Source organism: Poromitra crassiceps, assembly GCF_964638095.1.
Source record: "Poromitra crassiceps genome assembly, chromosome: 9".
Taxonomy (NCBI): domain Eukaryota; kingdom Metazoa; phylum Chordata; class Actinopteri; order Beryciformes; family Melamphaidae; genus Poromitra; species Poromitra crassiceps.
The window spans coordinates 49,720,685-49,747,208 of NC_139630.1; the positions used below are offsets into that span (position 1 = coordinate 49,720,685).

General features: G+C 43.4%; 2 protein-coding genes across 2 annotated transcripts; one reads left to right on the plus strand and one right to left on the minus strand.

Moving 5' to 3' along the window:
- Nucleotides 1-817: 817 nt before the first annotated feature.
- On the minus strand, nucleotides 818-26,352 carry parp1 (poly (ADP-ribose) polymerase 1). The gene is made up of 23 exons (XM_083643522.1): nucleotides 26,135-26,352; nucleotides 25,079-25,241; nucleotides 23,493-23,608; nucleotides 23,011-23,225; nucleotides 20,659-20,749; nucleotides 20,388-20,504; nucleotides 19,370-19,546; nucleotides 18,480-18,642; nucleotides 18,018-18,158; nucleotides 17,654-17,893; nucleotides 17,457-17,522; nucleotides 17,193-17,325; nucleotides 7,259-7,454; nucleotides 6,951-7,079; nucleotides 6,357-6,440; nucleotides 5,505-5,627; nucleotides 5,249-5,377; nucleotides 4,978-5,076; nucleotides 4,543-4,695; nucleotides 4,253-4,380; nucleotides 4,054-4,115; nucleotides 2,218-2,332; nucleotides 818-1,275 (listed from the first exon to the last, which is right to left on the minus strand). The coding sequence occupies exons 1-23, from the start codon at nucleotides 26,255-26,257 to the stop codon at nucleotides 1,194-1,196; spliced, it is 3,045 nt and encodes a 1,014-aa protein (XP_083499648.1). The 5' UTR covers nucleotides 26,258-26,352; the 3' UTR covers nucleotides 818-1,193.
- Nucleotides 21,873-22,763, plus strand: adorb1a (adenosine receptor B1a; the record flags this gene model as incomplete). Its single annotated transcript, XM_083643531.1, has 1 exon — nucleotides 21,873-22,763. The coding sequence occupies one exon, from the start codon at nucleotides 21,873-21,875 to the stop codon at nucleotides 22,761-22,763; it is 891 nt and encodes a 296-aa protein (XP_083499657.1).
- Nucleotides 26,353-26,524: the final 172 nt, after the last annotated feature.

Here is a 26,524-nt window from a genome sequence, read left to right on the forward strand (position 1 = left end):
CCCAGGGATTCTCAAAAGGTTTTTATTCTGTGAGGTAAGTGAAGAAACAAAAAGACTAAGAAAAGTGTACCACATCGTAAATTGGCAATCATTTCTGTTGCAGAATACTTGGCCTAAACACTATATTTTTTCTACATTTTTTTTAATAAGTCATTCTTGACAAGGAAGACAGCTTGAGAGACCAACGACAAACAAAATATGTACAACTCAAACGTAATACAGAACCTTTGAATCTTAGTAGTTGCATTACTGGGAACCCCAGAGTAAAACGTTAGCCATGGTATGAGCATGTCTGCTGGTTGTTCGCATGACTCAAGACATTCTAAACTTGCAGAACTATGCCTCAGTAACTGCGCAGGTTTATTATACAACGAAGAAATAAGAGCACTCTAACATGAAAGACTACCTTACTGTAGGGTGAGACAGAAAACCGCTAACCATGTCTCGTTTTATTTCAAAACCAAAATATTTCCGTACAGTATGAATCTCAATTCAACCACCGCGTTCAGCTGTAAAGGCCAGTCTTAAGAGCAAGTCTGAATTAGGTACTTAAAGGAACACTCCGCCCATTTTCAACCAGCTTTGTATCATTAGAACATCAGTAGTATATCAGAAAACTGTAAACGGTTTTCAAGTCTGTCATTTAATTTGACAGTTATTGAGTAAGTGTGGACCAGTGACATCACTGGTCCACACTAACTCAAATTAATAACTCATTAACTCAAATCAACTCTCAATAACTGTCAAACTATTCATCATTCATCTAGTTTGACAGTTATTGAGAGTTGATTTGAGTTAATGAGTTATTAATTTGAGTTATTGTGGACCAGTGATGTCACTGGTCCACACTTTAACACTCAATAACTGTCAAATTAAATGACAGACTTCAAAACCGTTTACAGTTTTCTGATATACTACTGATGTTCTAATGATACAAAGCTGGATGAAAATGGGCGGAGTGTTCCTTTAAGTGCCTAATGTAATATACCAATACTAAGGAAGGCTGCCAGCTAGTATATGAACCTGATGTGGAAGCAATAAAGTGACTATAGATTTCCAACAACCAATACAAAGCATGGTACAGCATCAGTCCTTTGCCAAACGTTATCTTCTGCTGCAGAGAACAAAGCCCAGGCATTTGGAGGCAACAGTGCTCTTTGTATCCATTATGGAGCGTTTGGCCGCAGCCCCTCTCACCACAGGGATGTCTGGTAGTTGAACTTGGTCTTCAAGAGATACTTCAGGTTCACCTGCGCCACATCATACACAATGTACCTGGAGGAGCAACGGTTAAGGAAAACGAATGCCGTCCACACACTATACGACTAATAAAGTCCAAACAGATTGAAAATTGAAAGCAGTTCACAGTACCTCAGGGAGGCACAGTTAGACAAGCTAAACAGAAATCATACATTTGACAACACTGTAACATTCAAATCCTTCCCTGCAGCACTGTGGTTAGCACAAGATAGTTCAACACCAAACACTGACAGATAGCAACTCTCTCACTTCCCGTTTGTTTTTTGTTTGTTTTTCTGTCGTGGGCTCAACTTTCAGTGGCTCCTGCTGCCAGTCTCGGTCAGATTAATGTGCTTGTCCATCCATGCGTCTTTAACTGAGGACACGCTTGTCTTGAGTCATCAAGAGACCTGAGCATGGAGCTGGCCTGAGAGCAGAGGTGTGCAGTTCAGTCCCCCCTTGAGAACTGTGCAGATAAGTCTGTTGGCAAACTGTCCAAACCTAACTGGAAGCTATCATTAGCGGTGAGGCTAACATAGCTTTATGAAAAGGCTAGTCTGAAACGATTACCTGCTTGCTTGGAAAATAGACGCGAGTAGCAGAGTGCGGTCAGGCGAGGAGTCAACAGGCCTGAAAAGTCCCGAGTGCACACTCGCTGCTCTCAGACACACACCGTTTGCCAGTGACATGCACACTGACAGTCGGCTCAGTTGACATTTTCAGTTATTTATGACATTACTGTATTTATTTAATGCTACGAAGGAAGAATAAAAAAAAATACAAGACCTTTATGAACAAAATTCAAATCTTTGTAAATGAAATTCAACACTTTTACGGCCTTATTTTGAAAATATTAAATTAAATGCTTTTTTTAATACTTTTAAGACGCCACATGTATGCTGTTTTTAGAGACGGGGGGGGGGGGAAAACATATAGCAGAGCAGAAAAATAAACCAGGAGGTGAAAATTAAAGGATACTCGTTGTACAGAAGACTTGTGTCATCAATGTTAGTATTGGTTCCTTTTCCCAGAGGCACTTCCACCCCGTCCAAAGTGACAGTAGCACCTGGATCAGGGGCAGTTCTACCCACACCTAAAAACAAGAAAACATGAATGAGTAAAAGCCTGAAGAGAGGGAATGAAAACATCAATATTATATTAACTCATTGAGTGCCAGCCACTTTTGGAGAACGGACGCTCCCAGTGCCAGAGTTTCAGAGCTTTTTTCAGTGATTTCTCGAGGCCCACAGAATATTGTGTGATATTACTATGTAAACAATGAACACGCAAAAAGAACGATGAGACTCTTTTCTATCATCAGCAAAAACAGGTTTATTGATATCATTTTCCGTTCTTTAGTTATCAGCCGGAGAAGATAGCTTGATTTAACAAAAAAGAGCAGTTTTTTTCTAGAAGCTGAGATAATGGCCCTTTTGTGAAATTAAACATTTCAAACACATCACTGACTCTGAAGCTAATTTTCTGATGTAGTCACACCTCAAAAATAATTTCCTTCAATAAAACAGTGAAGGCCAGGGAATTTTGTTTGGCAGAATAATATTTTTAGCTGCAACCAGCAGCGCTGGCCCCTGCGTGCGCTGCTGGTTGCAGCTTCTTGCTGATCTTGATTTGCTGCTGGTGGGCATCGGATATTCTGGCTTGCGTTTGCCAACCCTGTCCTGCTGCCTGGGTCTGTCTGGGTCAGTGTTGTGTGCTGCTCTGCGTCCCCCCGCCCCGCCTCGCCTCGCCTCAACTGCACACTCCTCCTGTATGGGAGGTGGCTCTCTGCTAAGTTTGCTCTGCACTGTGAAGGGTGCGCGACATCCAGCTTTTTCCGCGTGTTTGTCACCGGCTAGTGCTACTACTGTATGCTTCCAGTTGAGAATAATAACGGCTGATCATGCGAATGGGCTGGCGCAGCGGACATGGAGGAGCTCAATTGTGGGAGCAGATTGGCTGCTGCCTGCTGCAGGCACATCTAACGTTAAAACGCTTCATGCATATCGATGCATACGGATGCAATGCGATTTCCGTTTCCCCAACGACTTATTCTCTGTTTTTCTCTGCCTTTCTGTTAACCTGGAGAGCACTGTCGCCACCTAAGGGTTCTGTAAAATAGGTTATAGACCTCCAATAGCTATAATATTTGTACAGGAGAGGCAGAAGGCTTTGATCGACGCCCCACCGTCAAAAAACGCAATTGACGAACATGTCCGTCCTTGGCACTCTACGTTACTATTTGAAATGACGAACATGTTCGTCCATGGCACTCAATGAGTTAACAAGAAGCACGTGAGCTGCCAAATGTCACGGCATAATTATTTTGGTATATTGAACATAACAAATTATGTAAATAAGGTAATTAAGATAATTAATGCATCAATTAGCAAAAAGTTCTATGTCAACGTAAATGTCTTCACACAACACGCCAACATTAATATGAATTCTATTGAATTCTATCTTAATGCATTATGGAGTTAGGGTTACTAGTAGCAGTTTGAAGAAAACCAGTTAATTTGCAAATGTATGTAGCAAATGTATGTAGCAAGGCAGATAATCTACTCTGTAGGAGGAACTTGAGGTTCCAGTATGACATTTTTATCATCCACTGTTCTCAAGTTATTGTGTTCACAAGAATGTGTTGTTTACACACAGAGAAGGATGCGACTATGTCGACATAATGACCTACATACCAAGTGCCATGGTGATGAGCCATGGAAACCAAACTCCATTCCAGTTTTCGTGAGACATGTATGACAAAGTATACTGTATTGAACCGAACCATTTTATTTAAAAAAAGGCAAGGTTTCTCACCTTTAACACTGTGTTTGCCCTTAGGTACTTTTGTAATGTGCGATGCCTTCTTCAGTTCATGCCTGGGGAAAAAAAACTGCAGGTCAAACACTCACGTACACCATCACAGAGATACTATATTTGGTCAAGAAGCACTAAAAAATAAGCCAAGGAACCCCCATATGTCAGCATGCAGTGAAGAATTCACGCCGTCACTCACATGTTGCCGAGGGCGACCTCTGCCAGCAGGAGGAGGCCAACAGGGTCTGACTGGGAGGTGTGGCAGTAGTTGGCACTCTTGGACACCATGTCGGCAAAGTACACTCCTTTGCCAAACATGTAACCGGTCTAGAGAGAGTAAAGCAAAACACAAATGCCATCTGAATTAAAACAGAAAACAGGTTTTGCATTGTTGCATAAGAGCAAGTGCAGCCTTTGAAACAGTCTTTAGCCTGACCATAATTAGGAAATCTAGTACAAATATACAAATCACTTTGTAGCAAGACTCACCACCGGGGCCTCTGGAGGGGCGATGCGGAGACCCTGAGACATAATGCCAGCGTAGTTGGTGGCGCGTGATCCGTGCCACAGCAACTGGCGATTGTGCAGGTCCCTGAAGGGACGGAAGCGTTGGTTCTCTCCCTCCCGAACAATTTTGAAGATCTGAAAGATGGAACAAAGTCAGTAAACGCAGAGGCAGGTGAGAGTTAGAGCTACACAGCACGGTTTGCGCTAGAGTCAATGTAATAATCATGTACACAGATTTATAGGTTTTTTTAACAACATAAACATTCTAAAATTTAACCCCAGCTCACTTCCTGTTGCAGTGTTTGCCAATAGCAGTCACAATTCTGTGAAAACCATCTGTACAAACTAACCCTTTAACAATATTGAAATATAGTGGTTGTCTTGTTAAACACATGGCGTCTCCCAATAATAACTTACCTCTTCTACTTCCAGTGTGTAGGTGTTGTGCGTAGCAGCGTGTGTGTTCTTGACATATTGCAAAATAGTCTCAGCCTCCAGCGTGGTCTTATCAACAACCTTTGAGATAATTAACAAATAAACATATCACATAATGTCTACAAACTTTGTTACAATGCAAGGAATACATTCACTTGGTTGATCATATTCACGAAAACAATGAAAGATTGCACAAAACACTCCCCATGTCGATGAAAGAGTTGGCCACAAAACAGCTGGAAAAGCCCTGTACCTCAATCTTGGTGTTGAGTTTCTCGTAGTTGATGTCGATGGGATCCTTGTCGTTGTCCTCGGCCCCTCCTCTCAGTAGGCTGTAGGCCACTTCGATATCCAACAGGTTGTCCAACATCTGGACTTTAGTCTGGACAGTGGGACAGAAACTGTTTAATACCCTCCCATGCTTGTCCTATTGTCTGGCATTAGCTACATTTAGGACTATTTGATGAATACCCATTTGAGTGAAGTAGGCTCGGGTTTCGTGTTCCTACCTGAATGTAGTCCAAGTTGCTGAGCAGTGGAGGTTTCTTCATGCCAAAGTCGTGAGGTATGAGGGTGTAGAAGCGATTGGACAGGTCCAAGATCTGGGAGTCAGACACAGAGTCTGACACAGCCTAGGAAGAGAGAAGGCAACTCAAGGTTATAGATATATAGATTGAATCATAGATTGTTACTTTATTTATCGCAGTGTGAAATTTAACGGTCACAAAGCAACTAGCGACATAATAAACTGCATAACAAATGCTACAATACAGGCTAATAACAGTGCTGTTGCCACACCGTGTATAATTACAATGACTGCTATGCCCCCATACAAGCCTATTTGGCACAGTAAACTAAAAACATGAGAAATTCAATGTAATAATGTCTATATGAATCAAGAAAGAACAATATCACACAAATCCGCATCCGCACACACGGCATATAAAACAATGTGACATAACAAAACTTGGGAGTTTAAGGTTTACAACGTGTATGTCATGGATTTGAAACCGGACAGTAACCTGTGTCATGGCACCTCTTCTCTCCATTCCTGATTTGTTGTTCATTTCAACTGTACTAACTTCAAAAGAGAATAACTCCCGCACACTGTCTCCAAATGCCAAAAGTTTATTAGACAGAATAACGTTTCGGGCCCAAGACCTTCTTCAGATTCTTGTACTAACTTAAAACAACAACAAAAACACCAGTTTTTTTGAGTGTCATAGGGGTTCAGTTCAATACTATAACCTTGAGGACATAACCGAATATCTGAATATTTAAGTAAGTTGAAATGAAGACTTGTTAGACTAGAAAAGGTCAATATCAGGAGGTCCCTCTAGGAGGCGCTGTTGGTTGCTGACCTGCTGGACCTCACTGAGGAGAGAGTAGGCACTCTGGATCTGCCTCTTGCTCAGCTTTCCGAGGGGCATCTTCTGGAGGTCAATCTGAAGACAGGAGAAGAGAGATAATGGAAGAGATTATACTGATGTGTGGTGTGTAAAAATAAAATATTCACTGTGCACACTAAGGGTAAGGGAGTGTTAACACTATTCCTCATTTGTAGAAAAAGCACTGTCTCGGCTGCATTTTGTGCTGCTAGTATGAAGAATTGCAATACAGCACGTGTAGTCAGCTAGCAAGGATATGTGGCCATGTGTTTACATTAGGGCTGTACCCCACTCGAATCGGATTTGGCTGTTCAATACGAATATTTGACTATTCTGTTTTTTCTTTTTTTATAAGACTATTGGGAAATCGGGAAATCCAATGACATGAGCTTGTTTGATTTGTTTGTTTAATTGGAACTTGGTTTTACGGTATTAATAGGCTGATACTTATAGCAAAATAGGTTATACAATCTATTTGGCAAAACCAAGTAATTCTATGTAAAATCAAACCTATGCACCCCCATATAGCCAGAATGGAATGATCCTTATTTCATCTCAAAGTCTTACCTCAAACTCCACCATGGCCTTCTTCATGCTCTCCACGTCAAATATCATCCGGATCAGCTCCTGGACAGGTTTGGCCAGGTGAGACTTGGTGCCAGCAGAGGCCGTCAGCTTCTTCACTGCCTCCTCATCCTGTCCAGTAACATAAGCACCACAGTCCATCAGGTACAGTTTGTTTGTACAGGTACAAACAAAGTTGTCAAATATTGCATTGTATATCCACCACTGTTGTTGACACTCCATAAGCTAGAAAAGCGGCAGGCATTTGTATTGTGTTAATTGGGGGAAATTGTCCATGTGTCTGTCAGTACCTGTCCGTAGTCAATCTCCAGTGGGTAGAACTTATTGGGGTACTTGGTGAAGTCTCTGCAGCCCCAGGGGTTGCCCGTCTTCTCCTTGTACACACCCAGGAAGTTGTCCATGGCGGAGTTCTTGTCGTTAAACTTGTCCAGCTTGTTGCCTCCGATGGTGGTGCCCACTCTGCCCCATGATCTGAACACCCAGTACCTGCACACAGGACAAAAGGGGTGTAAGCCATGACCTGAACACCCAGTACCTACACACATGACAAAAGGGTTGTAAGCCATGACCTGAACACCCAGTACCTACACACATGACAAAAGGGTTGTAAGCCATGACCTGAACACCCAGTACCTACACACATGACAGAAGGGGTGTAAGCCATGACCTGAACACCCAGTACCTACACACATGACAAAAGGGGTGTAAGCCATGACCTGAACACCCAGTACCTACACACATGACAGAAGGGGTGTAAGCCATGACCTGAACACCCAGTACCTACACACTAGGGCTGTGGCGATTCACTTATCTCCCGATTCGATACTATCACGATTCTTGGGTGCCGATTCGATTTATATTGCGATTCTTAAGTATTGCGATTCTACGATTATTGCGATTCGATATTACGATTTATTGCGATTTTTGTTTATTTTTTTCTTTTCTTTTTTCAGTTTGTTTGCTTTTTTACACTAGATTAGAACATGGGAAAAGTTGAATCATACACTAGAGACTGTATATTATATATCATGAGTAGGGCTGGGCGATATAGTTAAAAACAGGGGCGGACTGGGATCATAATTCAGGCCGGGCATTAGATACTAGGGGTGCACCGATCACGTTTTTTGCCACCGATCACCGATTGCCGATCACCTATGAGAAATATCTGCCCAACCGATCATCGACCGATCACCGATTACCGATTACCGATCACCGATATATATATATATATTTATTTTATATTTTGTAGGCTAAAGGAAACTGCCAACATGAGACAGATGGGAGTTCAACCGTTTAGTTGTCAGTTCTCTTCAGTACAGTACAGCAGTATAGGCTTTTTACAGCATTATGACAGGAATAGTAGGATTGTGTGTGGTCTGGAAAAAGGAGGCAATAAAATATACAAACAGGTCAGTAACCAAGCTTGCTGTTATATAGGCCAATTATAGTGATAATTAACAACTAATAATATATAAATGATAATTAGGTAAACTGTAAGTCAGTTACTCTTAAACACCAGTCTTGAACCATGACTAAAGCCAAAGAGCTCCCACTCATAGAACCGGGGTTATGCACAATAACCGTCATACATTGGGATCCGCATCGAACGAACATCAAAACGACCCGCCCATCGAGGCCGAGTTACAGTGTTATAATTAGCAGCACTATGAGTGCGATCTACATAATGGTGACAGGGTTACATGACGGGAGAAACAACAGAATCACAAGCTACACACGAGCTAAACTCCATCTGAGTAGTGGCATTAATTAGCGCATCCGTCTGAATGGAGCGCACATCCACATAGCAGCACACTTTCGCTTCCTTCAAAGTGCCCGCGGGAACATCAATGCTTGCGTGGAAATTGTCTGTGTGTGCGCGTGCACTACCCCGACTACCACGTTAATCTGGGACTTTAATACACACGGATTTAACAGCATGCAAATGCCTCGGTAGGCGGGAGGACTGGAGGTAATTTATCTGCTGAGTCTGCTGTAATCACCAGCTGATTTGTGTGATTCAAAGACGCAAGAGGTGTGTTGACAGTCTGGTGCGGTGTGTGCATGGAGGTGAGTACACTGATGAAAGCAAAGCGTGTGCTTTGCAACACAATGATATAAACGTTAGAGCACAAATATGAAAGTTAAACGATAGACATTGAAGACATGAAAATGGGCTGCCTCATGTTTCTCACGTGCAGCATGATCGGCTATGCGATCGGCAAAATTAAAGGAATATCGGAAACAGCAGATCACATATTTGAGGTCCAAATCGGCCGATACAGATTGCGTGCAGATCGATCGGTGCACCCCTATTAGATACCAAGCAGGCCAGGCCGATATGGGCCAACGCGCGTGAAATTTGGGCCGTTTGAAGCCAGATTTGGGCCGTTTGAAGTCCAATTTTACAATGAGATGCACCCACTTTAACCCTGAAGTGTAATTATTACTTCAGACTAACTAATAAAGTAATAAAACCACTAGTAAACCAGTAGGCGGCGCCTGGCCTGCTGTTCAGTGAGTGGCCTGACTGCAAGCACCCAAAAAATTTTTTTTTTTTTTTTTTTTTTTTTTTTTTGCGATTATCGATTCTGGAATAAAAGATCGATCCAAAAAATCGTGACATTAAAAATCGCGATACTTAGGTGAATCGATTTTTTTCCCCCACCCCTACTACACACATGACAGAAGGGGTGTAAGCCATGACCTGAACACCCAGTACCTACACACATGACAAAAGGGGTGTAAGCCATGACCTGAACACCCAGTACCTACACACATGACAGAAGGGGTGTAAGCCATGACCTGAACACCCAGTACCTACACACAGGACAGAAGGGGTGTAAGCCATGACCTGAACACCCAGTACCTACACACATGACATAAGGGGTGTAAGCCATGACCTGAACACCCAGTACCTACACACAGGACAAAAGGGGTGTAAGCCATGACCTGAACACCCAGTACCTACACACATGACAGAAGGGGTGTAAGCCATGACCTGAACACCCAGTACCTACACACATGACAGAAGGGGTGTAAGCCATGACCTGAACACCCAGTACCTACACACATGACAGAAGGGGTGTAAGCCATGACCTGAACACCCAGTACCTACACACATGACAGAAGGGGTGTAAGCCATGACCTGAACACCCAGTACCTACACACATGACAGAAGGGGTGTAAGCCATGTTATTAGTTAGATTCATTAATAGGGCTGTGCAATAAAATTGATACGGCAATATATCGCGATACGTTTTTAGTGCGATACTCGATTTTTGCACAGCCGTGTGGTCAGTGACACATTAAGAATACTTTTTATTTCAGTGCATTCAGTAACACACTCAACACTCAGTAGTTTTGACTAAATTTGTCCACTAAGTTAAGTTAATAATATAAAGTGATAAAGAAAGTGATATTACACTACCTGAGTGGTACACAGTGTGTTGTATTTTTAGCTCTATTTTTTTTGAGTAAATTATTGCATTATTATTATTATTATTATTATTGAGTATTGCAATATGTATTGTATCGCAATGTATCGTGATACAATCGTCAAGTCAAGTCAAGTCAAATTTTATTTATATAGCACCTTTCATACACAAAGCAATTCAAGGTGCTTTACAAAAAAATAATCGAAAAAACAAGCAGCAAAGCAATGCACATATAAAAAACACATAAAAAACACAGCCGACAGTTTTAGTTAAAATATATACTCAAATTAACAAACATGAAACATTATTTCTGTTTTAAATAAGTTACAAGGCACTCTTCAGTATTATTATTACATGTACAGTCCATTTGTTGGAAATGTACAGGAATCTTTTTTTAAATTACAGGCCGAGAGAGGCAGTAGTTTAGTAGCAGTTAAAAGCAAGAGTAAACATAAAGGTCTTTAGCTTGGATTTAAAAATAGGCAGAGTAGGGGCAGATCTAATGTGTTCAGGGAGTTTGTTCCAGTTATGAGAGGCATAGTGGGAGAACGCGGCTTCACCATGTTTTGATTTGGTCCTCGGGACAATTAGTAGACCAGTGCCTGAAGATCTCAGGGATCTGGATGGTTCATAGTGTAGAAGCATTTCAGAGATGTAGTGTGGGCCTGACCCGTTGAGAGATTTGTAAACTATTAGCAGAATTTTAAAGTCTATTCTAAGATTTACTGGCAGCCAATGCAGGGATTTGAGAACTGGTGTAATGTGTTCAGCTTTCTTGGTTCTTGTTAGAACTCTAGCAGCCGCATTCTGAATGAGCTGTAGTTGTTTAACACGTTAACTGCCAACGACGTACTGATACGTCAAGCAGAATCCAACCGTTGACTGCCAGCGACGTATGGATACGTCAAAAAAAACGTTTTTTTTTTTTTGACGGTGGGGCGTTGATCAATCCCTTTTACGTCTCCTGTACAATTATTGGAGGTATTGAATGTGTATAATCTATTTTACCGACCCACTAAGTGTTGACAGTGCTCCCCCAGACGAGCGAAATCAAAGAAAAAGGGAGCATGCCATTCAAGGAAATGGCGAGGCGATTTTACAGTATTACATTCTCATGAAAATGGTTGGGGGAAAACGCTCTCGTTTTCGCACTGATTGCTGGCGATGCGGGATTGCAAATTTACATAATACATTACAGGTGGAACACACTTTGAAACACGCAGCATAAATATGACCAGAATCGCAAAAGCTTCTCTCAACCAAAACTCCCAAGAAGCGAGCGAGTCCATGCCGACTTCCTCAAACAGCAGCCTGCAGACAGGCACAGGAGAGCAGCAAAAGCACTGAGACTGTGACGGCCGCGGCAGCCAAGAAGAGGGAGGAGTTGAAGCAACTCTGCCTCTCGCTCTCTCCCTCTCTCTCTCTCTCTCTCTCTCGCTCTCTCTCTCTCCCTCCCTCCCTCTCTCTCTCTCTCTCTCTCTCTCTCCCTCTCCCCCTCTCACTAGGATTAAACCTAGTGCGTCTCCCTCCCGAGAGGGAGGGAGAGAGAGAGAGAGGGAGGGAGAGCGAGAGGGAGGGAGAGAGAGAGAGAGAGAGAGAGAGAGGGAGGGAGAGCGAGGGGAAGGGAGAGAGAGAGAGAGAGAGAGAGAGCGAGAGGGGGAGGGAGAGAGAGAGAGAGAGAGAGCCAAAAATGAATGGTTAAAGTGACAGCTCTATCGAATTTCACAAAAAGCCATTTATCTCTGAATATTTTTTCTCATGCTAAAACCATGCTGTATTCAACTGATAATGCTTACATAACTACTAACTCTACAAACTAACTCTTTTAGACAGAGAAAGTACACATTCTATTAGTACTTTTGAGATATTGTATGTTCACAAACTCCAAGCAGAAAATAATCCTCGGCGCTTGTAAAATGAGCCACAATCCTCAAAAAACGGCTTGGCAGAAGCTACCTACAGCAAGAAAAAAACGGCTGGCAGTCAATGTGTTAATAGCTTTTTTGGGAAGACCATTGAAAAGACTGTTGCAGTAGTCTAGCCTGCTAGAAATGAAAGCATGAATTCGTTTTTCAAGATCTTGTTTGGACATGTAGCCTCTAATCCTTGCTATATTTTTTAGATGATAGAAGGCAGATTTTCTTATAAGCTTGATGTGGGAGTTGAAATTTAGATCAGAGTCAATAATAATGCCAAGATTTTTTACCTGGTCCTTTGGCTTCAAAGATAGGGATTCGAGGTGAGCAGTAACTTTGAGCCTATCTTCTTTTTTGCCGAAGACAATTATCTCTGTTTTGTCTTTATTAAGTTGGAGAAAATTCTGGCACATCCAATCATTAATTTGCGATACGGAATCGTATCGTGACCCATGTATCGTGAGGTCCTTGCCAATACCCAGCCCTATTCATTAATGGATGGTTTATGGATAGTTTACATTACAAATACAGTCCCATAGTCCAATTAATTTGCATGCTACAGCTAGTGAGTTAAAACCAATTAGAAAAGTGCAAATATCAGCTATAAACCACGTAAAATAGGCTTGTGAATCAAAAAGTGCTCCTTTTTGGCGTATAAGATGCACATTTCTAATATTAATGGGAGAAAAACAAGGGAGATTTGATCTCAGAGGTTGGCATGGGTAGTCAAAGATAGGGTAGAGGGAGTAGCTGTTTCTGACTACAAGAATCTACATCTTGAGTGCACATCACTCTTCTATATTATAGAAGGCAAATTGGTCCATCAGATCAGTCCTTTCTATATACATAACTAACCATATAGTCTAGGGAAAATAAGGTTTGACCTTAAACTAATTGCAACAGAATTTATTTTCACATTTTTATGTTTATATTGATGCCCGAAACACTATATTAAAAATCCCAGAAAATCCCATTAGTGGAAATATGTTAAAATTAAAAAAATTAAAAATGGCTGCCATTATTAAAATGTTGGCCATATCTTGACTCCAACTAGACTTAGAATTACAAATTTGGTGTCTATTTCCACATTTTTGGGGGCAAGGAATCCACAGAAATGGTTGTTGAGTCTCTAAGTAGAACAGATTTTTATTTTCTCATGTAAGTCTGTAGTCGTAATACAACATGTCATTTCTCACAATGTTAGCTACAACTTCGTATTTGTTAATCATACACATTTTGGGTGATACCCATTACCCTTGAGCATATTGAAGTGCTTGCCATTGAAAAAAAAAGTTTGTTGTTTCATATTTCCAATTAAAAATGTGTTACGGTAATGAATTTATTCCCTCACAGTGTCTCTAAAAGTGTCTGGAAATACATAAAAAATGAGCACATCTATCTATCTAAGGGAGCTAGGGCTCTGTTTGTTTGTCTGTCCGTCCCACTGATGACATCATCTCGAGCAATTGTGATGCCATCAGTGATGTCACTCGAGCAATTGTGATGTCATCAGTGATGTCATAAATCCTTCCTGGCTCACCCTATATAAGTGGAAGCAGTGTGTCTTTTCACACGCAAGCATCCAGTCCCATAAAACACCACCAGCAAGCATCCAGTCTGTCCATAAGACGAAAAAGCAGCTCCTGCTGGTATATCAGTTGTGTGACCTCACAGACCTGCAGCGTAGGACCGAAGAGATACAAACTCCCCAGGTGGCTATTAATCGCTCAGCCTCCCTCTCCATCTAACATCAACTCCACCAGTACCTTATCCACGCTACAACAGTGAGGCAACAGGCAAGTAACTACTACTTTTGTTTGTGAATATACTGATTCCTACTTGTATTGTTGTGAGATGCCTCGCAACAAAAAACGGAATCAGATGATGAAAAAGCTACATGCTGCAAAGAAACCTGAACCTGCTTTGAATCCCTTAGTTTTAGCTATGCAATGTTCTAAGCAGACTGGATGGCATGCAGCAGAAGCAGATGATAGAACGCTCATCCATACGAGACTTGAGACTTGACTTGGAGTATAGCTAAAATACTTCAGCCTTGACTTGGGGACTCTAGCTCAAAGCCTTGAGACCTGCCCGGCCACGACCCATTGCTGTGCAGCAGCTATAATTGTTTATTTATGTTTGTTTATTGTTTATTTGCACAAAGAAATGAATAACAACAGATAGTACCTTAGAAAGTATCTTAATTAGCTATTATTAAGCTATACCTATTAGTAAGCTATTAGCTAACTAGTAAGTGCTTATTAAGCTAGCCTACTTTGAATGGTAACACACAAAGACTGTCATTGGTAACAGACGATAAATGGCGGTCAACTTATCCATAACCTTCGGATATGGAGAATACTTAGCCTACCTGTCCACGCGTCTGCATGTTTGAGCTACAACTTGCGCTGTGCCTTGCCAAAATCAAATTGCCTCCAATGCTGAAGCAGCTGCTTATGCGAGCTGCAGGGCTAGCTCAGCGAGCTGCAAGGCAGGCGAACTCGCGTAGGGTGCAAGATGCCTAGTGGATTATAATTTCAATTTGAATGGTGAAATTAGATCCTACTTGATATCCTTGAGTTTTGCTATGAGTTGTACCATGTTCATGAGAATCACACACCTGTGGCATTCTCAATCCTCCCATAGGACATGGATGAAAGGCCAGGGGGTCTCTGATTTCGGATATTGATGTGTCCACTGCTGCTATGTCACAGCTATCAGAGGTCCTGGTTTGGCTCTCTGGTGTAACTCCAGCTATAATGCCCATAACATGGAATGTGTTGTGGCCATCAATGGTTCTGATGTTATGGTCCAATAAGTGGGCGGGCGGTGTGTGTGCCACGATTGTGATGTCACGATTGTCATGTATCAGTGATGTCATCAGTGATGTCACTTGAGCAATTGTGATGTCATCAGTGATGTCACTCGAGCAATTGTGATGTCATCAGTGATGTCACTTGAGCAATTGTGATGTCATCAGAGATGTCACTTGAGCAATTGTGATGTCATCAGTGATGTCACTCGAGCAATTGTGATGTCATCAGTGATGTAATAAATCCTTCTGTGGTGTTTTATGGCAGTTGGCATCCTTTATGTTGCATTACCGCCTGGCTGAGGCTTTATAAGTGGTTGGAGTATAAGTAGGGAGAAGAGCACAAGTGGTAGGCTACATCATCTCCAGAGTAAGTGTTTATTGTTTATTTATGTTTGTTTATTGTTTATTTGCACAAAGAAAATGAATAACAGATAGTACAAGTTTCTTAATAAGCTATTATTAAGCTATACCTATTATAGCTAACTAGTAAGTGCTTAATAAGCTAGCCTACTTTGAATGGTAACAGACAATGACTGTCATTGGTAACAGACAATAAATGGCGGTCAACTTACCCATAACCTTCGGATATGGAGACTTAGCCTACCTGTCCACTCGTCTGCATGTTTGAGCTACAACTTGCGCTGTGCCTTGCCGAAATCAAATTGCCTCCAATGCGAGACTCGTGAATGACATGACTATGAAGTTATGGTTTGCGATGGCTGTCTGAGGGAACAAGATGTGCATGAAAACTCACCCTTTTCCACTAACTATTAGAACATATTAGACTTACACTCCCCCCCGATACACCTGTCCATGCCCCCTACCCACCTCTCGAATCCAGACTCTCTACGACCTTCCTATCCCTAGCAACAGACTCTTTTCCCTAGCCCCGCCCCCTCCATTGAGCCGACCCGGATCAGATCCACTCCAAAATGTAATGGGTTCTTCCTTGGCCCACGCTACACCCTTCCACCAAGTTTCATGAAAATCGGCCCAGTAGTTTTGCCGTAATCCTCCTGCTAACAGACAAACGGTCAGACAAACAGCACCGAAAACATCACCTCCTTTGTGGAGACAATGCCAATTTTGAGAATGTTCCACTACTGGGATTTTCTGGGATTTTCAGTATGTTAAATTGGAAGGTTTCAAGAGCTGAATACAACACAAATAATTTCTGTTGCAATTTGTTTAAGGTTGGGTCATTTTTTCTCACAGATTCCCTAGACTAAGAAGGGGTGTAAGCCATGTTATTAGTTAGATTCATTAATAGGGCTGTGCAATAAAATTGATATGGCAATATATCGCGATACGTTTTTAGTGCGATACTCTATCGATTTTTTTGCACAGCCGTGTGGTCAGTGACACAATAAGAATACTTTTTATTTCAGTGCATTCAGTAACACACTCAACACTCAGTAGTTTTTACTAAATTAGTCCACTAAGTTAAGTTAATAATATAAAGTGATAAAGAAAGTGATATTACACTACCTGAGTGGTACACAGTGTTATATTTTTAGCTCTATTTTTTTTTTAGTAAATTATTGCATTATTATTATTATTATTGAGTATTGCGCAATGTATCGTGATACAATCGTATCGTGAGGTCCTTGCCAATACCCAGCCCTATTCATTAATGGATGGTTTATGGATAGTTTACAGAACAAATACAGTCCCATAGTCCAATTAATTTGCATGCTACAGCTAGTGAGTTAAAACCAATTAGAAAAGTGCAAATATCAGCTATAAACCACATAAAATAGGCTTGTGAATCAAAAAGTGCTCCTTTTTGGCGTATAAGATGCACATTTCTAATATTAATGGGAGAAAAACAAGGGAGATTTGATCTCAGAGGTTGGCATGCGTAGTCAAAGATGAGGGAGTAGCTGAGAGGGAGAGGGAGTAGCTGTTTCTGACTACAAGAATCTACATCTTGAGTGCACATCCCTCTTCTATATTATAGAAGGCAAATTGGTCCATCAGATCAGTCCTTTCTATATACATAACTAACCATATGGATTTTTCTTAATAAAAGGTCCTGACATTCTGCAGTGAAACTGACCGTTTCTGTACATCATCCTCCAGCAGCTGCAGCTTGTAGTAGGAGTTAGTTCCTCTGACAATGTCCACAAGACCCAGTGTGGCACTGTACATCTTCCCACTCTGCTCCAGGACATGGGCGCTGTCCTCCAGACCTGAGTCATCAAGAGGACAAGTCAGAGATGGCGATTTGCCCACACAAGGCACCAAGACAACTAGCGGCTAATTCTAGATCTGCCAAAAGATGCAAGCACAAGTACAAACACACACAGTTACTCACACCTACCTGAGTCTGGATCAACAGCAGCTCCTCCTTTGACGGTCAGTTTCATCTTCTTGGACTTGCTACCACCTGTCAAAGTGCAGATACATGTATTGAGATCCAGTTCCTTCCATTCTATCGATATCATATTCTGATATTTTAATATCAAATCACTGCATATGCATTATACATATACATCGACAACAACCAACAGCCTTTACCTTCCTCCTCCTTCACCCTGCCTGAGCTCTTGCTGGCTGCGGCCTTGGACTTGGAGGCCGCTGGTGGAGCCCGGCCCTCGAGTTTGACCTCTGCCCCCCAGGCGGAGAGGGCGTGCAGGCAGACCAGTTCCTGGAGGGCCTTGCCCGATGACTTGAGGTCTGTGAGGAAATCCTCAGACATCACGCGCACGCCCGCCTCCTTCACCTCCTCCATCTTCTTAGTCATCTTGTCCAATTCCTCTGTGAAAACACATTGTGAAGAGACATCATATTCCCTTTGCTCATGAGATAAGCTCTTACTAACACCAATTGGTAGCACTTACTGCCCCATATATTAACCCTGGCTTGTTGATTGGCTACTCACTCTTGGTGCTGAGGCAAAAAGTGGCCTTATTGGCTGTGCTCGTTATCTTCCCGCCCAGCTCCTCTACGGCGGCCTTTAGATCATCCTTGTTCTTGGACAGCTTGCCCACGGCCACCAGTTTCATACCAGCAAGGGGTTTGTCTACAAACACACAAACATATTACAAACTCAACACAGAAACATATTACAAACTCAGTCTGTTTTCAAAATTCCTATCAATAACAACATAACTGATACCATGTAGAATAGATCAAATATGTGATCAAATACTAATCAAACTGATCAAATATCTGGCATGTTTGAATTCATCTGAATGTTGCCGTTTTGACGAAACCAAAAAGAATGCTTGCAGAATTTCTGTACATGAAGCAACAGTCTGCACACTGAGAGGATTTCAAATCCAGATTTCTTATAATATTGTAATATCTGCACAACGGAAACATAAAAGGTGTCCTCACTCACCTGCAGGCGCTCCCTCTGGCAGCGGTTTAGTGGAGGTGCTGGAGGCACTGGCCAGGGGTTGGGCTGAGGCTGTGCTCAGGGTTGAGGTGGGCGCCACCTTGGGGTACAACCGGTCATGTCGCTTGGGCTTGAATTTTTTCAGGAAGGGAACCTCATGGAATTCCTGAAAGGACAACCTCAATATAATTAGAATGTGTACTAGTATTTTATGCCTTCAATTAATACCAATAAATAGTACAACTATGACTGATGTTATTTCTTTCCAATTATGATGCATTAGGGGACATTCAGACCAAAAGCGTTTTTGGAGCTGCCAGCGTCTTTCTGCAATTCATTCTCTATGTAAGGACGCACTAGACGTGCTCCTCTTTCAAGGAACGCCCCTGGCGTTTAAATGCTGGTGACGTCTCGTCTTTTTGGCGGAGCACTCTGGGCGTTTTAAAGCTGAAAAAGTTGAACATTTGGAGGAAAAGCGCGCTGCTCGTCTTTTGACTCCTCCTACATTTTCTCCTCCCAGAAGGATCCTCTACCTCGCTGCTGCCAGAATTGGCAATAATCTGGCTTTCATATTGACAGTGAACAACATCAAACAGACAAACCATCCGTGTGGTCGTTGTGTGCTCAACTCTAGTGCGTGCGACTGGCTGCAGGGGAAAATAAAACGAAGCGCAAAAAAACGCTCCGTGCGCTGTGTTTTGTGCACAATGGAAGCGCCCTCGACATGATTTTCATAGCGTTCCGACTGAAAAAAACGCTTTTGGTGTGAATGTCTCCTTACCGTTCACTAGCTATGGCTGTCGTTACCATTTTTTGCCTACAGGTGATTCTGTGGTGTGCTAATGGAATATTATATAGAGAAGCAAAGGAAGCTGTGGAATGAGGTCACCTACCTTGGGGATGACCCAGTCCGTACGAGCGGGTGTCCCAATTTTGAACACACACTTTGTCCAGGCCGTGATGTCCCCGGTGCAGTAATATGCATCGCCCTTGAACACCAGCTGGCCCTGGCACTCCTTACAGGCCTCCACAGCCCCAAAAGCCATCCCGTCTGCCAGGTAATCCACCACCTGTCAATCAAACAACACATAAAAGCCATGTCGTCTGCCAGGCAATCCACCACCTGTCAATCAAACAACACATAAAAGCCATGTCGTCTGCCGGGCAATCCACCACCTGTCAATCAAACAACACATAAAAGTCATGTCGTCTGCCGGGCAACCCACCACCTGTCAATCAAACAACACATAAAAGTCATGTCGTCTGCCGGGCAATCCACCACCTGTCAATCAAACAACAAAGTCATGTCGTCTGCCAGGCAATCCACCACCTGTCAATCAAACAACAAAGTCATGTCGTCTGCCGGGCAATCCACCACCTGTCAATCAAACAACATATAAAAGTCATGTCGTCTGCCAGGTAATCCACCACCTGTCAATCAAACAACACATAAAAGCCATCCCGTCTGCCAGGTAATCCACCACCTGTCAATCAAACAACACATAAAAGTCATGTCGTCTGCCAGGCAATCCACCACCTGTCAATCAAACAACACATAAAAGTCATGTCGTCTGCCAGGCAATCCACCACCTGTCAATCAAACAACACATAAAAGTCATGTCGTCTGCCAGGCAATCCACCACCTGTCAATCAAACAACACATAAAAGTCATGTGGTCTGCCGGGCAATCCACCACCTGTCAATCAAACAACACATAAAAGTCATGTCGTCTGCCGGGCAATCCACCACCTGTCAATCAAACAACATAAAAGCCATGCTGTCTGCCAGCCAGGCAGGTGTGAATGTAGTATTAATTTCAAGCATGCCTAGACGTTATTCATTAAATGCCAAGTAATTATCCAGGACACAGTACAAGTTTAGATCCAGAGAAAATGAAAGTTGGCTCCTTACGTTGGACTCTCCTGAAGGAACCTCCTGGCTGTTCGCAATCAGCAGCTCCTTCATGTCATTGGTGGAACAAAACTTCCTCAGCTTGTCTTTGATTCCCCAGATCAGCTGACTTTGTTCCTGTAGATGCGCGTGCGCACGCACACACACACACACACACAGTATTAGGAAAGTCATAATTCTAGACAAGTTCACCAAATGTATGTGCTGTTAGTGTTACCATTATATATTTCATCAAAACGAGAGAAAAGTTGGGGGGGGGGATTTGGCAAACCTTCAACTGCTCTTCCAGCTTTTTGTTCTCCTCCTCCTGCGCCTTCTTCTGTTTCTTTGATGTTCCATCCATCTCATCACCCTTCCTCTTTCTGCAAGAGCACATGATGCAAAGTTAAAATAGTTCTCTTTCAGACCGCTCTTTTGACTAATCTTACTGTCTGGGACACTAGAAAACAGGGCGGTAGATCAAGTTGATGTCCCTTGATGAAAAACCTCCAAATTAACTTCCTAAATGAGGCCAGAAGGGACCGGGGACAATAGCCAGGGTGGCAGGTCAGGGAAAAACAAGCTCGACTCAGACACCTTTATTCATTAAGCAAATCCATTAGAGCCCAATCAGTTAATGGACAGACATGCACACACAAGCAGGCGCCTGCCTGAACGTCCCCAAGCTTCATTATTGATATCACTGCCTGGATAATAACAACAGAAATGAGCTCCCCATGAGATTTTCACTCACACTCACTCTCTCACACTTATGGACAAAAACACACATATTTTACTTAACCAGTGCAGTGCGCGGTCGCCCCGCTGCTGCACAGAGTGCTGTTCGCCCGGCCCCCTGTTTGTTTATTCAAAGTTTATAGTGTGATGATGACCATCCCATAGGAGTCAGTCAGTCTGTCTGGTCCGTTGGAGTGCAAGAAACATGACAAACATCCCTCATCAGAAAACCCATGGGGAGGTCAGGAAATCTATAAGACAGCCTCCTCCAGTCTCGCTCGGACACAGAATCACAGCGACAGAGGCGTGTGTGAGTGTGTGTGAGTGTGTGTGTCATCTTCATGTGAGGGCGGGAGTACTTCACCAGGATCGATGGCTGCAGGATCACACCGATGCAGCCTTGGCTCTTGACGAGACTCTCCAAGAGTGACTGTGAAGAGTGAATATTACCACTTGTGTTCCGTTTAGGAACCAGGATAGATCGGTGAGTAATTCAAGTATTTTATCATCATGCTGCAATAGGAAAAGGTGTCCATCCAGCATCCGAGGTAGAAACTTCTGACTTCTGTCTGATTTCTCTCTTTAGGAAAACTAATGGGGACCACCAATGCACTGCCGAACCTCAGCACTTTCCTCCTCCCTGGAAACTCAAGCCACCTGTCTTCCCCTTCCCGGCAACCTCTCTGGAACTCCTCAATCTCCTCTCTCTCCAATGCCTCCTCCCTCTCTCATCCTGCTGACCTGGAGTTTTTCCCTGATGTGCGATATATGGCCGCTGAGCTGGTCATTGCCTTTCTGTCCATTGTGGGCAACCTGCTGGTCTGTGGCGCCGTGTTCCTCAACAAGAAGCTGCGCACCGTCACCAATTACTTCCTGGTATCGCTGGCGGTGGCTGACATCTGCGTGGGCGCGGTCGCCATACCTTGTGCCATTCTGACGGCTGTGGGCATACCGCGCCACAACCTCTACCTGTGTCTGCTGATGCTGTGCGTTTTGGTCATGCTGACCCAGAGCTCCATCTTCAGCCTGTTGGCGGTGGCTGTGGAGCGCTACGTGGCCATCTTCATGCCCTTCCACTACCAGGCGCTGATGACACCACGCAACGCCGTGCTGGTCATCGTGGGCACCTGGATACTGGCTTTCCTCATCGGCCTCGTGCCGCTGATGGGCTGGCACAAGACGCCGCCCGATTCGGGCTACTGCTTATTCGTCCTCGTGATGGACATGACCTACATGGTCTACTTCAACTTCTTCGTGTGCATCCTGCCGCCCCTGGTGGTCATGTTCCTCATCTACGCCCAGATCTTTGCCACCGTCAAGCGGCAGGCGCGGCGCATCGCGGCCGAGCACGGCGGCGGACAGGAGGGGCAAGCCAGGGCGGCGGCCTGCATGCGCCGCGAGATGAAGACGGCTGCGTCTCTCTTCCTGGTGCTTTTCCTGTTCACCGTCTGCTGGATCCCGCTCCACGTCATCAACTGCTTCCTGCTGCTCTGCCCTCACTGCCCCGTGCCGCTGGAGCTGCTGCTCACCGCCATCATCCTGTCACACGCCAACTCCGCCGTCAACCCCTTCCTGTACGCCTTCACAATGAGGATTTTCCGGGACTCCTTCAAGGCCATCTTCTTGTGCTGCCGGACCATGGGTGACGGAGAGGCTTAGAAGGAGGCCCCGGGTGATGATGGAGGGGGAACCGCTGTCCCAAAACACCCACAGACCTGAGCAGACTTGGGTCCCTAAATGGCTAGAACTTGACCAGTCCAGACACAAAATACTGTCAAAGCTATGATGTTACCCATTAGGCAAAGCACCCACTCTCTCCTCATACATCGGTCATGTCATTTGTACCTCTGCTGTAACAGCACTATTCCAACCTGCACCATTTAAGAGATTGCCCTCTCCCTCTCACCCTTCGGATTTGACAGCAGGAAGTCTCTTCTTCAGTTCCTCTTTATCTTCGGCGCGCAGTGCGTTGAAACCCTTCAGCTGGGCGCCGTTGTATTCAGGCTTGAAGGCCAGTTCCTCCCTGCGGCCCACGAAACAGGCCGTGTGGTACCAGCGGTCTATCAGGCCCAGCTGGGGCTTCTCTGCGTCCACAGTCTTCTTGGACACACGGATCTGGTCCTGAAGGAGAGATGCCAAAGGTTCAAAGACTTTAATAACACAAGATCAGACTCACATGATACACAATGTAGTTCATAACATGTATTACTAATAGTCAGCGTTGTGCTTTATTTGGGTAAAAATTCTTTGTACCAATTAAAAATCCATTAAAATAAATCCATCTGGTTTTTTCTTTTACACATTTACATGGCAATTTTGTACAGGTGTTCAGGCAGGGTATTTATTGTTGTATCCAAACAGCTGTTTAAGAAAGTCTCTGCTGCTAACCTTTTCTATTTTCTGCTCACAGCCTTTGCACGTGCTGCGGTTCGACTTGGCGTACTCCACCGCAAACTCATTTAGTGTCTTCTCTCCTTTAGCCCCGCCCTTCTGGTCCGCTTTACCTATGAGAGAACATTATTCAACTCTGTCAATCTCAACACAATGAACAGCTCCCAGTCACTACTGACTCATGACAATATTACCGGTATGTGCAAAGTCCCTTCTGAATATTTTATTGTTAATAACTATTCAGCAGAACAAATAAGCCAACAGACTGTTCATTGTTTCAGCACAGCACATTTCCATCGCACCATGGTGATCGATAGGTAAATTCAGGTCAGTCAAACAGCAGGGTTCCGAACTTCCCGCACATTTTCATGGATAAAGTTTAAAAACTTTTCCATGGTATTTCACAGATCCATAATAGAATTTCCATGTAATGTGAGGCGGCGACTCTGAATCAATACCAGAGATGATTACTACACTGGACAAATAGGACACACCTCTTTATATTGGATTTGAGTGCTTTAGTGACTGCATCACATTATATGGAAGCTATTGGAATAAAACGTTAATTTTCCATAAAAATATTAATATAAAATACCGATACTGATTTGTAGTCACTGCCTCTCACACTACATGGAAGGAAGCTACTGAAATTTCAATACACATATTAATATAAAATACAACAAGCACTAAAATCTACATGGAGTAAAGGAACGTAACATACGTGATAGCAAACAAAACGTCGCCACGCATTGACACATTATAAAGCTACATTACCTCAACAGCTACAGAAAATAAATTTGACGTTATATTACATTATGTTTATTTGTTTATTAAAAGGATCCCCATTAGCTGCCGCCTAGACGACAGCTAGTCTTCCTGGGGTCCAACAATGTGGGAGGTTATCCACAGAAGATGACTGTAACAAAATTCCACAACTTTTCCAAAACTCAAGGATGTTACTAATTCAATGACTTCTCCAGTTTTTCCTTGACCGTGGGAACCTTGAAACAGGGTGACATGGTGTGGTTAAATGCTTTTTTTCTACAAATCATGTAAATCATGTATTTAAATAATAAAAGGAAGTAAACGTTGTATACATTTATGATTAAACTTAAATCTTAACTATGAATCTCCACATCTTAGCTGACAATCCTCATCTCATATCAAAAGTATTTTCATAATGGGAGGATTTTCCTGTTGGATCCTGTGATTTGCTCTACAGTGGTGTGATGTGTTGTGAAGACCCCTATTCTGGCATGTATAATGGGGTTAAGACATGTTATATAAGCAGTGCTTCCCTTCCCTCTATGTAATTTGTTATGAGCGATGTTTGCTAATGGCTTATTTGTGAACGTTAATTAGCAAGCCAAGTAGCCACACTGTATTCCTTCTCCATAGATGCGATTAGGTCAGTTGAGAGCCAGAGAGCTCAGATCACATCCCGATAATCAACAACACACACACTTGGCCATGAACACACATTGGGACTGTGCAGTGCCTGGACCATGGCCTGGACTCATGATATTTTTACCAATCGCTTTAGAGAGGAGGAAAGTCAAATGTTAAGAGGTCGAGCAACTGACCTCCTGTGGCTCCCCCACTTTCAATGGCCTTTTTGACCTTTTCCTGGTCGTCCCAGCGGAGGTCAGAGAACCCAGCGATATCCGCAGTGGACTGAACTGCAGCCCGCAGCCAGAAACAGGAGAAGTGGTGCCAGTGGGGAACCTTCCCATCAAACATGGGGGACTGGCAGACAAAGAGCAAACAGGCACGGATCAACGTGATGTGTGAACAGAAAACCACTAGTATGAAGGGAGGGAATTAAATACTGCTCAAAGAAACAGGTATAAGATAAGACCAATATAATGGGGTTCATAATTATATAGGGTAATAATGCAGTGAAAGGAAAAAATACAGACAATTAGATAAGGCTTGTGGTGTGGAAATGTTACGAGCTCAGAAGTGCTGAATCTGTACTCTTGCTCAGAAGGCATTCAATGCATTTAATTCGGTGAGAGGCAGAGGCAGTGATGGAGGACCTGGAACTGCTCCACAGAGGATGAATGAGGAGAATTGGAGGAGTTTTGTTTCTGCACATGCTGTTGATGCAGGCATGGCTGTCTCTGCTACAGCATAGGATTACGATGTTTCTCCGGGTTCTTGGTTTTGAAAGTTGCACATTGCACACATATTGTTTGAGCTGTCCTAGACTGGCACATGAGGCTGGGGATGCTTACGTGAAGTGGTAAACCTCACAAAGTTGTGTGAACCTATGAATCGCTGTTTGTTGTGCAACTGAGTTGCAGTTGTGATTTCTAATTATGGCACACTGCGTGATTCCAGATCAGAGAATCACATCAAATCAAGCTGAACGGTTCATTTGTAAGCAGCACATTCAACAGCGTTCGATAATGTCAGCCATGTAACTGCTAACAAGGGCCTTCCGTTAAACTATTGCAAGCACTTTATTAAAACCACACTATAAACGGCACATTTGCAGTCTGTAATGGGTGCATTAATGCTGAAGACGAGAGGGGGAGAACAAGCCAGCACATTTTCTAAACATGCTAGTGATCAAATAGCATGCAAGCTACCCCCAGAACTGGGTTCTGCAGAAGACTCAAGACGTCGTTAGCTACCTGCACCATGATGGCCATTCGCAGCGAGTCTTTAGCGATGTTATCCTTGCATTTCTTGCACGATGCGCGGCCACTTTTAGCATATTCCGCTTTGTACAGCTTGTCCTCTTGAGAGTCTGCCATAATTCCTCAATATTAACGCAGAATAAAATGAATTGACTGTGAGGCCAACTTTCACCGGATGACAAGAAGCCACAACAATCAAAGCAGATACAACAGCAGAGCCCGCGTGCGTGCAGGAGACAGCGCGAGGAGGTATGACGAGAGGCGAAGAGGGCTCACTCCCTATGGCTCACTCCGCCACCGTTTCTGGGTACCACAAACGTCATCACGAAGCGCGGCGGGAAATGCAGACAGGACCCAACGTCTGACGTCAGCACGCTTCCAGCT